This window comes from Rhinolophus ferrumequinum, chromosome 10 (genome assembly GCF_004115265.2).
Source record: "Rhinolophus ferrumequinum isolate MPI-CBG mRhiFer1 chromosome 10, mRhiFer1_v1.p, whole genome shotgun sequence".
In the NCBI taxonomy this organism is placed as follows: Eukaryota; Metazoa; Chordata; class Mammalia; order Chiroptera; family Rhinolophidae; genus Rhinolophus; species Rhinolophus ferrumequinum.
In genome coordinates this window covers 7,971,382-7,984,435 of record NC_046293.1, presented here as the reverse complement: position 1 = coordinate 7,984,435, position 13,054 = coordinate 7,971,382, and the positions used below count along the sequence as shown (strand labels likewise).

General features: G+C 54.8%; 2 protein-coding genes across 2 annotated transcripts; one reads left to right on the top strand and one right to left on the bottom strand.

Moving 5' to 3' along the window:
* Positions 1-2,359: 2,359 nt before the first annotated feature.
* On the top strand, positions 2,360-4,452 carry ATF4 (activating transcription factor 4). The gene is made up of 3 exons (XM_033116322.1): positions 2,360-2,552; positions 3,126-3,443; positions 3,540-4,452. Exons 2-3 carry the CDS (start codon positions 3,218-3,220, stop codon positions 4,373-4,375), a joined length of 1,062 nt encoding a protein of 353 aa, XP_032972213.1. The 5' UTR covers positions 2,360-2,552; positions 3,126-3,217; the 3' UTR covers positions 4,376-4,452.
* Positions 4,453-9,340: 4,888 nt separating this feature from the next.
* RPS19BP1 (ribosomal protein S19 binding protein 1) lies at positions 9,341-12,667 on the bottom strand. Its single transcript, XM_033118673.1, has 4 exons — positions 12,510-12,667; positions 12,214-12,342; positions 10,166-10,263; positions 9,341-9,892 (listed from the first exon to the last, which is right to left on the bottom strand). The coding sequence occupies exons 1-4, from the start codon at positions 12,559-12,561 to the stop codon at positions 9,761-9,763; spliced, it is 411 nt and encodes a 136-aa protein (XP_032974564.1). The 5' UTR covers positions 12,562-12,667; the 3' UTR covers positions 9,341-9,760.
* Positions 12,668-13,054: the final 387 nt, after the last annotated feature.

Genomic DNA, 13,054 nt, shown 5'->3' with positions numbered 1-13,054 from the left:
AAATGAAGCTGGGGAACCTGATGTCCTTCCACAGCATGGGAAGAAGAAAATAAAAGCCTCCTTTCCAACAGCTTTGACTTTTGTGTGTGGTATGAAACGTTTTCCTACAGGAGTGGTACAGGTTCTTCATTTCAGCTAGAACTTTTGAAGTGCTTGATCTAGGTGTCCATAATAGAATGGATGGGACGAGCTGCCATAAGAGTCATTCTTCCATGACCTCTGGAGCATCAAAACTGGGGCAGTGTTACTTCTTTAATTCTCAACTACTTGCCTGGTCATCCCTCAGGAGGCAGTGACGTACAGTAGAAGGAGGCCATGCCCCGTGGGTCCTTAGTTATGCCTTTGGAGGACTTATGCAGTGGCTTAGGACTTCTTACTGCCTTTGCGCTGAAAGACTGGACAAGTTCTGTGTATCCTGACACTTGGCGATTCTCCAACGGGAAAGAAAAATCACACTTGTCCCAGCATCCAGTATGCTTTGCATGTACCAGTTGTTTAGTTATGGTTTCTTCTCAGTAAATAATAGGTGTCCTCTGAGGATGCAGGACGATGTAATGGCGATGGGGAGGGAGTATCGGGAGGGCGGGGTCAGAAGTCCCGAGTTCTAATAGTAATTGTATACTGAGCACTTAAATCAAGTACCAGGCACTTTGCTCAGTGCTTTACACATACATGATTTGACTTCATTCTAAGGATAAGGATACTACCCATCAGCCTCATCTTCCAGATGAGGAAACAGGCTCAGTGAGGATAAGTCACTTAACCAAAATGTCTCAGCTAATAAATGGAAGAGCCAGGACTCTTGGGTTTGCCCCTAAAATCTATCTTCTGACTCCTACCCCATGCTGCCTTCACTGGGAGCTCTGGCAAGACACCTCCTCCCCATTTGTCCTCAGTTTGCCATTGTAAAGAAATTGCTAAGCTAGATGAAAGAAGTCAATGAATGGTGTGTAGTTGTCTAGGACAATGCTCACCAAATGTTTTGACATCACAGCCCTCACAGAAATGTATTTGTATGGCCACTGAAATGAATGGAGGCAGAAACTCAAGGTTTCTCTCCCTACGGTGCCTGACTGGAGGGGACTGGAAGAGGGCAGAGAGAGCACTCTAACATCTCCCCAGCAGAGAGCAAGTTGCTGGCCCCCTTACACGGACTGCCGCTTCCAAACACAGGAACCCCGAGTGGGCGTGGGTTCTCTTCATCACAGGGTCATTCGGAGGACTTGCTGGGAAGTGGCCATGCCTGGGAGTTACAGAATTGGAAGTTTGTTGAAACGACCCTCGAGTGAGAGATCCCAGTTGAATAAAATCTCTACCTGTTCTTAGAGAAACTGAACTTCATAAACCAAAAGACGTTCCCCTGTGATATGACTGCATACTTTTAATAAACTAGCAAACATTTAGGAGAATGGATATGTAAAAATGTAACAGGTTGGCCTACAGGATTAAGCATCTTCCCGGCCCTACAGAGTTCAGAGTAACGATGCAGAGCGAGCCTTTTCTGATAGGCGGGCATGGATCAGATGATCTTTCCCTTGAGGTCCTCAGACTTCCCCTTCAGCCACTGAAGGGCTTGCATATGATGAAATCGCACACAAAATGACATTTCCTTTTGCCTGGTTTCATCCTCCGGACTCAACCTGGTCAGTAGTTCGGGGCTTCACTGAGGGCGGCAAGAAGCTGGGGCCTGACACCCCCATGGCACTGGGTTAGAACCCGTCATGGCCAGCTACCAGCCAGGCTGCCGAAGCCACTGCAGACAGAGGAGCATCACGGAGAAGAGGGGGCAGACAGACAGGAGACCACGGGAGGGATACGCATCAAGCCGAACCCACCTCTTCCCGCGCGGACCCTGGGCAATCTCACCGAACAGCCCACCCTCCTCAGCGCCTGAGCCAATAAAAACACGAGAAACATATGACTCACCATACCTGACCAATCAGCTCGAGCGCCCTCTGCGCCGGCATCTCGCGCGATAACCAGGCGGGCTCCGACTTCACAATAAAAACCTTCCTTGGGATGAAAGGCTTCTCTCCCCGCCCCTCAGCCAACACCGGAAGGCAGGCGTGTCTGGTGGATCCCTCCGCGCTCCCCCGCCGCAGAGGGAACAGTGACTCTTTGATCTTAGAAGCTGTGTAAAGTAGTGCGTCTTTCCTTTTTTGAGACCTTGAAAATAACCCACTTTCTCTTCAGAGCTGCACCCTGGGCGCAAAAGTTGTTGGTTGGAAACGGTAGGGCGTCGGATAGATGAAAAGAAGTGGGTGGGTGGTGCCGGTGACGTGACCACGGCGGAAGAATTTGCTGTGTGAGGCGTCCTCGTAGAGGCAAAAATCTATAAAGGACCCGCGGCCGGGGCGCGGCGGCCATTTCTCCTCCCGCCTACAGATGTCCACTTAGCTCCCGGTCTGTGCTGCTTCCCTCCTCTGCTCCCGCGGACCCGCGGCCACCATGGCGCATTAGAGGCAGCCGTGCCTGCGGCAGCATTGGCCTTTGCAGCGGCGGCAGCAGCACCAGGCTCTGCAGCGGCATCCCCCAGCGGCTTAAGCCATGGCGTAAGTACCGGGCCGAGCGCGCTGGCCGTGCGCCCATGGTGGAGCGAGGGGCCGGCCTGCTTGGGCGCGGCCGGGCCGCGTCGCGGAGGGGGAAGCGGTTTTATGAGCGCCCGCGACGCGTGGCTTTTGTTTGGGTGTCTCCGAGACGCCAGCACGCCTGAGTCAGGAAAGCGCGGCCCGGCGCGGGGGGGAAGAGGCGCGCGGCGGCCTCGGAAGCCGCCAGGGTTCCGCCTGGTGCCCAGCGAAACGTGGCAGGGGCCAAGATGGCGGCGGGGCAGGGCGGCGGCCGGGCCGTGTGAGTCACGGCGGGCGGGGCAGGGCGGCTGCAGCCGTATTTGGACGTAAGGATGCGGCGCCTTCCTCTTGTGGCTGAGGAACGGCCGAGCTGCAAGGGCGTCCATCTTGTGTCGCCTGACCGGGGAACGGGCAAGGTCGACATTAATGGCTCTGGGGCCACGTGTTGCCGATCCCGGACAACCAAGGAGAATTCCGGTTTGGCCATCCTGCCTCAGGAGTGAAAAGATGAAATTCTCAGACCGGCTGTTCGCTAATAGGACTTGGTTTCCTATTCAGGTTTTTCACGGCACCCAGCAGCAGCGTTGCTGTAACGGACAAAGACATCCTCGAATTACACACATTCCTCGATTCCAGCAAAACCCCGCAGCATGACCGAGATGAGTTTCCTGAGCAGCGAGGTGTTCGTGGGGGGCTTCGTGTCCCCCTTCGACCAGTCGGGTTTGGGGGCTGAAGAAAGTCTAGGTCTATTAGACGACTACCTGGAGGTGGCCAAGCACTTCAAACCTCGTGGATTCTCCAGTGACAAGGCTAAGGCGGGCTCCTCCGAATGGCTGGCTGTAGATGGCTTGGTCAGTGCCTCAGACAACGGCAAGGGTGAGTGGGTGTCCTTTGCCTGGGGGGGTCTGGGCAGCGGGGCTTGCTGCCTTGTGCATTTGGCTGAATGTTTCATCCCTCTTACATCTCTCGCAGAGGATGCCTTCTCCGGGACAGATTGGATGGTGGAGAAAATGGATCTGAAGGAGTTTGACTTTGATGCCCTATTGAGTTTTGATGACCTGGAAACCATGCACGATGAGCTTTTGGCCACGTTGGATGACACGTGTGATCTTTTTGACCCCCTAGTCCAGGAGACTAATAAGGAGCCCCCCCAAATAACAAACCCAATTGGCCATCTTTCAGAAAGCTTACCAGAAACTGACCAGGTTGCCCCATTCACCTTCCTGCAACCTCTTCCTCTTTCACCAGGGGCCCTGTCCTCCACTCCAGATCATTCCTTTAGTTTAGAGCTAGGCAGTGAAGTCGATATCTCTGAAGGAGATAGAAAGTCAGACTCCACTGTTTACATTTCCGTGATCCCTCAGTGCATAAAGGAGGAGGATGCCACCTCAGACAATGATAGTGGCGTTTGTATGAGCCCTGAGTCCTATCTGGGCTCTCCCCAGCATAGCCCCACTACCTCCAGGGCCTCTCCAAATAAGAGCCTGCTGTCTCCAGGTGCCAGCTGTGGTGGCTCTGCCCGCCCCAAACCCTATGACCCACCTGGAGAGAAGACAGTGGCAGCAAAAGTAAAGAGTGAGAAGCTGGATAAGAAACTGAAAAAAATGGAGCAGAACAAGACAGCAGCCACTAGGTACCGCCAGAAGAAGAGAGCAGAGCAGGAGGCCCTCACTGGCGAGTGTAAAGAGCTAGAAAAGAAGAATGAGGCTCTGAAGGAGAGGGCAGATTCCTTGGCCAAGGAGATCCAGTATCTGAAAGATTTGATAGAGGAGGTCCGCAAGGCAAGGGGAAAGAAAAGGGTCCCCTAGTTAGGGTAGTCTGTGCTTGTACATAGGAAGCTTGCCTGAAGCTGTGTGTTGTAATAAATTATTTTGTAGTGAAAGTACTTGGCAAACTGCTGTCTGGTGTCTTGCCTTGTAAATAATCTGGTCAATCCTCCTGGAACTAGATTCTTGACCCACGGTGGAGGGCGGGATTTCAATGTGCTGAATATTTGAGCCCAGGATGAAATGTTTCATACCCTGTTGTGCCATAGGTTAGGGTCACTGGTCTTACATTGGACCTTGAGCCAGAGGGGTTGGGCCAGATCCCCCACAGCTGAGCAGGTACCTGGGTGTTTTTTCCAGAACAGAATTGCTAGATCTTACAATAGCTCTTTGGTGACTGCAAGGTAGGGAAGTTTCACTTGAGGGGAACTGGTGTGGCAGGAACAGCCTGGGCTCCACCTGTTAGCTTTGTGCCAACATCTGTCATTAAATACCCAGATAAGGTCCCGCAGTCCTTGAGCTTAGCGTACAAGTGATTGGATTTCACTTAAAAGCTTTTACTGTTCTGTAGAGGCCACTTCCCAAACCCATTAAGACAAAAACTGTTGGTTTTTGTTAGAACAAACCATAAGCTGGGGGAGACGCCTGCAGTTTGCTTAGTTCCTGGCAGAGCTGGGCCCAAGGGCTGGCAGATAGCCAGGCTCCCCTGCCCACCTCAGCCAGCTGGACTTTCCATCCCTAGGCGTTGGGAAGCTGCTTGTTGCAACCCGAGGTCTTCCACGTGACGATGACTTCCTCCAGTCTCAGGATAAGGCAGATATTTCCTGTCTTGGGTTCATCCTGGGCAGGTCGCCTCTTGGGTCCTTTGGGACCAGCTCTTTGGAAGGGCTAGTCTTGTTTCCCATCTCTAAAAGGCAACCTAGATTCCCACAGAGTGGCTGGATAGAGGGTGACATTTGTGCCTCGCACGTTGTAAGCACTTCATGTGCATTCTCACCCAGTCCCCACGACCCCTGTGAAGCAGGTTCCATAATCCCATCGGGTCCTACAGGAACGGTACACGGAGAAAGGTATTGAGCAGAGTGGTGAAAGCACTGTTGGATCCCAGGGATGGCCCACATTTCCCTGAGCTGCTCCCCAACGTCTAGCATAGAGTGACACGAGTCAGCTCACTGTTGGAAAAATACAGCCAGTGGTGACTCGCTGGGAACATTGCCCCAGGCACAAGAGGGAGTGGTTGTCACACATGGGCCCCATTGCGTCTGGTGATCTTTGAGGTTTTTTCTTCCCCAAGTGTAGAATTACAGAGCGCAGGGAAGCCACCCATCTAAGGTATTAAAACACCCTGATCACCCCACCTAAGCAGCTTAACTGCTACCAGTGAAATGCACGAGGATTTACTAGTTTAAAAAAGTGTCAGTTTGGCTACATGCATTGATACTATGAAAACAAAGTTCTATGCTAAATACATTTTATAAAGCTCATCCCCATTTTATAAATGAGGAAAACAGTTTTGGAGAATTGCCCAGCTAGCAGGTAGTGGATTCAGTCCCAGGCAGTCTGAGTCCAGGATGCACACTTTCAATCAATGTAGCTTCAGAACTTCCAGGCAGGTTTGGAGGGGGCCCTGGACACTGGCCTTAAAGCTGGGGGTTCAGAGAAAGCAAGCGTGGGAGCTAACGTGTTACAGATCACTACAAATGGGGACGCTTTCTCAAGATACCAATTCTCCACAAATAATTACGGCTAATATTTGCTGAGTGCTGAGGACCAGCTCTGAGTTTTCCAATTATTAGCTTATAATCCTCATTAGGAGCTGGGAGGAGGATCCTACGATTCTACCCTTTTAACTGAAGCCGGGGGCTGGACGCTGGCCCAGGGGCAGCTGGTACAGGTAATGACAGTGGTCTGGACAGACAGGCCATGCTTAGCATGTGGGGTGTTTGTGGTTCGGTGCCAAGCCCTCTGCTGTCTGAGCCCAGAGGCTGGTGGCGTTTCGTGCCTGTTTCGTCCCTGGAACAAGGCTGCAGGTCCTAGAGCTCAGGAATGGCCTTCATGTTTCTCTACAGCTATTCATGAGCACCCACTGTGTGCCAGACACTGTTTTGGGTGCTAGGGATTCAGTGGCTGAGGAAAACATAAAACCTCTGCCCTCATTCTGGCAAGAGAGGCAGGCAATAAAAAAGACGTCTGATGTGGGATGACTGGGAACGGGCATGCGGGGTGCTGGGCGTAAGAATTTGCTCCTAAAGGTGGGCATTTAGGGAGGCCCTCCTGGGAGGCAAAGCCGGCAGGAACTGAGCCTGGAGGGGCTGTTGGGGTAGTGGCAAGGTTAGGGGACCGGGCATGGGCCTCGAAGCCCTGGTAGGGCTTGACAGTGTCCTCTGCATGACTTGGGGAACCTCCAGAGCAGGGTTTCTATTTGAAGAGGGTCCCTCTGGCAGCCTGTGAATGGTCGGTGGGGAGCGGCCTCTGCAGTGGTCCAGGACAGGACCGGGCTGGGGTCATGCAGGTGGTGACGGCAGGAGAGCTGCTCGGCCTGGATATATTCTGAAGGTCAAGTAAGTCAGGTTCAGGTGGGAGGTGTGAGAGGAGACGACGGTGATGCCAGAGCAAGTGGAAGGATGGTTTCCGTTTCCTGAGTTGAGGAAAACTAGGGGAGGAGCAGGGCTTTGGGTTCAACTTTGTGATGCTGGCAGGTTGTGGCTTGGTCTTGGCTGGGTGGTTTGAGATGCCTTAGAAGTGCAGGTGGAGTGGCAAAGAGCAGGCGGAGGCCAGAGTCTGGAGACCAGGAGGAGTCCGGCTGGAGATAGAACGCTGCCTCCGTGGCCCCCTGGTGTAGCAGCCCTGCGCCACGCACCACGCAGGGGGAAGCTCTCAGCTCAGTTTGGGGATGGCAGGTGGACGCTCAGACCAAGTAGAAAGTGACAGGCTGGGTGACCTCAGTGGAGGGAGCAGGGACTCCCGGGTGGGGGTTACGGCAGGCAGGCTGCCTGGAGGAGAGGGTGCCTGAGCTGGGCTTTGACGGATGGGGAAAGTTGTGGATGTAGAATGGGGACAGCACCCCAAGAAAGCCAGCTGGGGCAAAGATTTACAGGTGGGAATGAGTCCAACTCACCTCTCCAAGAGGGCTAACCTGCCCCAGCTGTTAGAGGAAGTCACCTGATGGGACCCACCCAGCTCCTGCAGGAACTAGTTAAGCCTCTCCTTTGGGTGGGCTGGCCTATACCTGGGCCCCAGGGAGGTTCCAGGGGGCAGTCCTGCCCTACTCCTGCCTGGTCCCTTGACCAACCCTTCCAGTCACAGAAGACCAGGGAGTGTGGAAGGCTCAAGCTGCCCAGCCCAAATATGTCAGTTGCCCCAAACCACCCGACACACTAATGCTCCCAGGTGCTGGCTTTATATCCGCCACAATGTGTCAAGGGACAGGTTTTGTTAGTCCTGGAGTGCAAGTGCACCTCGGTGTCCTTTCATTTGGGCCCTGCCCCTTCCTTTTCCAGATCTTCAGTCACCAGGTCCAGGGGCTCACGGTCAGCATCCCCTCTCTCCTCCCCCCTGCATGGTGACAGACACATTCTCCCTCCTGAGCCTGTACCAGCCTCCCCCAGGGCCCCCACTGCCTCCTGACCACGGGCACCAGAATTGTCTGGGGTGACTGTTAAAATAGATTCGAGTCCTACCCAAATCTACAGACCCAGAATCTCAAGGGTGAACACTGTCAGTCATACCAAGTGGTACGACTTGGCAAAAACGTGATGTACTGGAAAACCCACGAGAAGAGAAGTAGAAGCCCTGTACTCATCCTCCCACAGGAGGCGGCTGGAGGGGGCAGGTAACAGCAGATGTGTTCGTTAGAAAGGGGCCCTGCTCAGTGGCTGGTCAGTCTGTCCTTCCAGGAAGCAAACTCCAGCTTCTAGCTAAGCTGCTTAAAAGATGAGGGAATCTTGAGTCTCCACGGCTATCTGGGGTTGCAGCTCTCCCATCAGTCCTTAAAACTCAGCGGGAGGGAGGAGGGGAGTGGAGCCTTCCAGGCAGAGTACCAGCCTTTCTTTGGAGCAAGCCCATCTGAGGAAGCCCTGACCTCCAGGATGGAGGGTCTGCGTCCTTCTGCTCAGATGTAGGCCAACTACACACAGGACCTGCTCCAATTCTGCCTCGAGCAGCTCTGTGGCCCTCCTATCCGCGTTCAGGAGGGAACGCTGCTTAATAACCAGGAACAGAGCCCCCAGGGCCGTGGGTGGGGGTGTGGGACCCTCTCTACTCCCAGGAACCCACGGTGGTGTTGGCTGGCTGTCACTCCCCAGCTGCCCCTTCCGAAGTCCTCTCTCAGGTAACACCATAAGGCCAGGGTAGGGGCGTAGAGAGACCATGAGATGAAGAGCTGCCTGCCATGTCCAGGGCCCTCTTTTCAGGAAGACCCCAACCCCTCCCAGGAGGGGCTCCTGGGCATCTAGGACTTGTCTCCTTGACACTGAAGACCAATCTGGTCAGCACCATGCACTCCCTCGTGCATTCAGTCAGCATGTACCTGTGCTGGCTGCAGAGGGTCCAGCCTCTGCCTTCCATGGTGGTTTAGCCCCTGCCCCCAGCTCGGGCACAGACCTGAGTGTGAAACCTTGTTTCCTGAAGTCACCTCCCGAGTCACCCCACTCGTCACTCATGTGACACACGAGAGAAAAAAAAAAGGCGGCCTTTGACACCCCCCCACCCCCACCCTGCTCACAAGCCCTAGGCAACGGGCTGGCAGCATTCGCTCTCCCCACGCCCTGGACTCAGCTTCCCTGGCTATTTCTGCCTCAAGCGCTACCTTCTCAGCTACAGCTGCCACCCAGGGGAAGAGGGCCCATCGGGGCTATGTCAGCAGGTGCAGGGTGACCTGCTCTCTGGGTGGTGGCTGGCACTGGGGCTGGAATGGAGGATTTCTGACTTGGAGCTCTGAGAACCACGCCGGGAGATGGGGAAGGGCCGGAAGGCCCCTTGGTGGCAGAAGAGAGACACTAAATCAGATCAGCAGCACACACATAGCTCTTGGGCCCAAATTTATTAGAACCTGGAAGTCCACCCAGCAGCCCTCCTCCTACTCCTAGAGGTATGGCCCCCAAGGGCCCAGTAACTGGTCTCTGCACAGCAAACAGTCCAGAGGCCCCATCTGGGCCAAAGCAAACAAAACAGTCCGAAATGTTCCTTTTCGGCAGGTAGATAGCTCGTCCCAAGCGTGCAGGTTTCAGCTCCGGTCTGAGTGTAAACCTCTCCAGGGCTTCCGGCTCACCAGCTTCATTCCAGCCTTGCCCTGGCTTCAGCTCCAGGGCTACCTCAAGTCAGGCTGGACTCCAGAATGCATGGCAGGGTCCTGGGGTCAGCAGAGGCTGGGAGGTCAGGGGAGGAGGCTGGGCCTGAGCGCTTATCCCACTGTGCTCTCCCAGGAGCCTAGCTGCCGAAGTATTCCTGCTGGAACTTCTGGAAGTCTTCTTCAGTGAACACGGGGCCCTCGGCCTTCTTCTTCTTCTTCTTGACCACAGGCCGGTCACAGGCTTTGCGGCCCCGGTTCTGGCACACAATCTGGGGGTGTACAGGAGTTAGGATCCCTAGGTGGTAACTCCCAGCACGAGGGACTGCCCCTTGGAACCGCCCAACCTGGCACACCTGGCCAAGTGCTGCTCCCTCACCTGCCCCCATGCTCCTGCTGTTCTCAGCCCTTCAGGGGGGAGACCCCTCACAGCACAGCAGTGTAGGAGCATGGGGGATAGCCCACCCTCCACCCTACGCTCAGGATTCCAGGAGCATCCTCGGCTCTAGTCCCCCAGCTTCCTTCTCACAGCCCACCTGACACACCTGCTGGGTGACGGACTCAGCCACGGTACTTCTTGCACTGGTCATAAACTTGAGGTTCACTCCAAGGTAGCCCCGACACTCTCGCTTCTGGAACTCAGCTGTGGGTGGTAGGCAGGGCGGCCCCATTTCAGATTCACTCCCTGGAAACCTGAGTCCCCTCCTGACATCTCCCCTCAGCGCCCCGCCAAAGGCCTTGGCGTCCCTTCCCTCGACTACAATACCCTGGGCTCTCCTCTGTCAAATCCACTCTGCACAGGGGCTGCTGAGAGCCCCCTTGGCTCCCAGTTGCTCGTGATTTATTCAACAAATATGTTCTGAGTGCTTACTGTCAGGTGCTGTTCCAGGTGCAAAGCATACGTGTATAGTAGGAACCGGACGGGCAAAAACTCCTGCCCTCATGGAGCTTACCTGACAGTGGGAAGACAGGTGATAAACAGGCAAACTATTTTCGAGGGTGATACATTTTATGGAGAAAAACAGAAGAGTAAACAAAAATGAGGAATGCCAGGGATGGAGGGTTGCCACTCTAAATCTGAGCGTCTGAGAAACTCAGTGAAACGATATTTGAGCAAAGACTTGAGGGAAGAGTGTGGATATCTGGGGGAAGAGCATTCTGAGCAGAGGGAACAGCTGGTGCAAAGTCCCTGAAGCGGAGATGTGATTAATGCATCTGAAGAACAGAAACTGGTTGGAAGAAGAGAACAGTAGGAGCTGAAGCTGGTGAAGGGGCAGACCACGTGGGGCCTCATCAGGCACGGTGAGAACTTGGGCTTTCACGAGAGGGCGTGGGGCAGAGAGGAGACAGGTCTGACATGATTTTACAGGATTACTTCAGCTGCTGTGATTAGAACCAGATGAGGGGGGCAGGGAAAGTGGAAGGTGGGAGACCAGTTGGGAGGCTTTCACAATAATCCAGGCAAGAGATCATGTACCTCAAACCGAGGTGGCGGCCACAGAGCTGTTCGTTAGCCTGGCCACCGAGGCCTGAGTCCCTTCCCTCATCAATTGTGAACCACGACAGGGTAGTGGGAGGAGGGCTGGCCGGACAGGGAGACCTCTGGCACCCATGCCCCGGCTTCACACCAACACCACTGTTGCTCAAATGGCTCTCCCTTTCCTGCCTCCACACTTTTGCTCGGACTGTTTCCTCCTTAGAATTCATAGTTCTTTTAACAAATACTTGAATACTCTTTATGCACCAGGCCGTAGGGGTTCAAAGACACACTAGGAGCTCACCAAGTCCTGCCACATGTCCTCCCACCATCCTGCCCACACCTGACACGCCCCCAAGATGTCTCATAATGTGGCACCACATCCCCCAAGATGCTCTTTAGAAACTGGGCTCCATTCTCAGTGTCTCCCTCTCCTCCATCTTCCCAGCCCATCACTGCTCCCTCCTCACACCTTCCACCCGCACAATTCTCTGATCTCTGCACCCTCACACCACCCAGGCCACAGTGCCCCCCACTTGAGCGGAGTAGGTAAAAGCAGACACACTGCCTGGTTTCCACCGGTATCGTCTGTACAGACTTTACAGGGTTGTGAGAAATTAAATGAGTGAACATTTGTACAGGGCTTAGCACAGTGAGAGGCACACACGCTATTAACCGTTAACTGCTCCCTCTCTGACCCTTCTTCACTACATACCACCTTTACCAGGCTTCTTTCTTTCAAACTTCAAAAGGCAACAAACTTCTTTCTGGCTCCGCATATGCCATTCGCTCTAGCGTACTCTTCTCCTTGGTTCACTCTCTACTTCCTTCAGATGAGTTTAAATGTCGCTGCCTGAAAAAGTCTGATTTGGCCTTTTATTCTCAGTCCCTCGCAGCAGTCTTCTTCAAAGCCTGCATCACAGTTAGCTGATTTGGAAACTCTTTGATGCCTCTCTCCCCACCAGGGCTGTAGACAGGACCCCGCTCTGCGCATGGCGCACAGTAGGTGTTCTAGAAATGCCTAAGGAACGTTTCAAGTTCTGTCTCAAGAGCCGTCTCCTCCATGGCGCGCACCCCGACCCCGGCACAGCACGTCCAGCCCCTTCCCTAGCTTACCCAGCGCCGACTTGGGCACCTTTCCTTTGGCCGAGTTCCGCAGTTTCCCGGCCTGGGTCGCCTTCGCCTTCCGGGGCCGCTTCCCTGGAGGCCCGCTCGGCTTGGCCTGGCCTGGTGAGGCCCCGGGGGCTGTCGGGGAAGAGAGAGAGAAACGGACCGGGGTCGGAGGGCGCGCAGGGTTCCCCTCCGACCCGGACTAAGCCCGGCTTGGATCGTTCCGCACACTCCGGGCTCCTGCCCCCAGGCCCGGCCGCTCTCCTGCCCGCGCTGGAAGTCCCCGCGCAGGCCCCGCTCACCCTCGGGCACCCCCAGCAGCTCCAGGCCCCGCCGCAGCAGGGCTGCCGACATGGCTGCACGTAGCCCCGCCCACACAGCCCACTCCACTTCCGTTTTGGCTGCTCCTGGCGTCTGCGCACAAACCCGAGCGGGAACCGGAGGGGGCGGGCGGAAGTGCCCACCTGCCTCAGGACGCATGCGTTAGGGGTTGCTGGTTTACTCCTGAGAGGGAGGAGGGGCGGGAGCCGGAGGCGGGGCCACCGCTCGGAAGGACGCATTTGTTGTCCAACCCCAGCCTAGCTGCCCCTTTGGGCTCCAGGCCGCGCCTTCTGCGGAAACCGTCCATTAGCCCAGCCTGGTCGGTCAGACCTCTCCCGTCTGGCAAGGCCCGCGCGGGGCGGTGTGTTAGTATTCTCAATGTTTTCGAAAAAGGAAAATGTTGAGCTGGTTTTTTTTAATACACTTCAACCAAAGCAACATATCGCACAGATCGAGTGCGGCATGAGACTCCAGCTGTCTTCCATTAAAGATATTTGCAAAAATGCAAAACAATATCAGTGTTTTC

Bases quoted from the DNA above. Each gene is read 5' to 3' on its own strand.
- RPS19BP1 (XM_033118673.1), bottom strand. From the start codon at position 12,561: ATGTCGGCAGCCCTGCTGCGGCGGGGCCTGGAGCTGCTGGGGGTGCCC. The intron at 12,343-12,509 runs GTGAGCGGGGCC...CTTCCCCGACAG, and splicing joins GCTGCTGGGGGTGCCCGAGG to CCCCCGGGGCCTCACCAGGC. The intron at 9,893-10,165 runs GTGTGTCAGGTG...GTACACCCCCAG, and splicing joins CTGAGTCCGTCACCCAGCAG to ATTGTGTGCCAGAACCGGGG.
- ATF4 (XM_033116322.1), top strand. From the start codon at position 3,218: ATGACCGAGATGAGTTTCCTGAGCAGCGAGGTGTTCGTGGGGGGCTTC. The intron at 3,444-3,539 runs GTGAGTGGGTGT...CATCTCTCGCAG, and splicing joins TGCCTCAGACAACGGCAAGG to AGGATGCCTTCTCCGGGACA.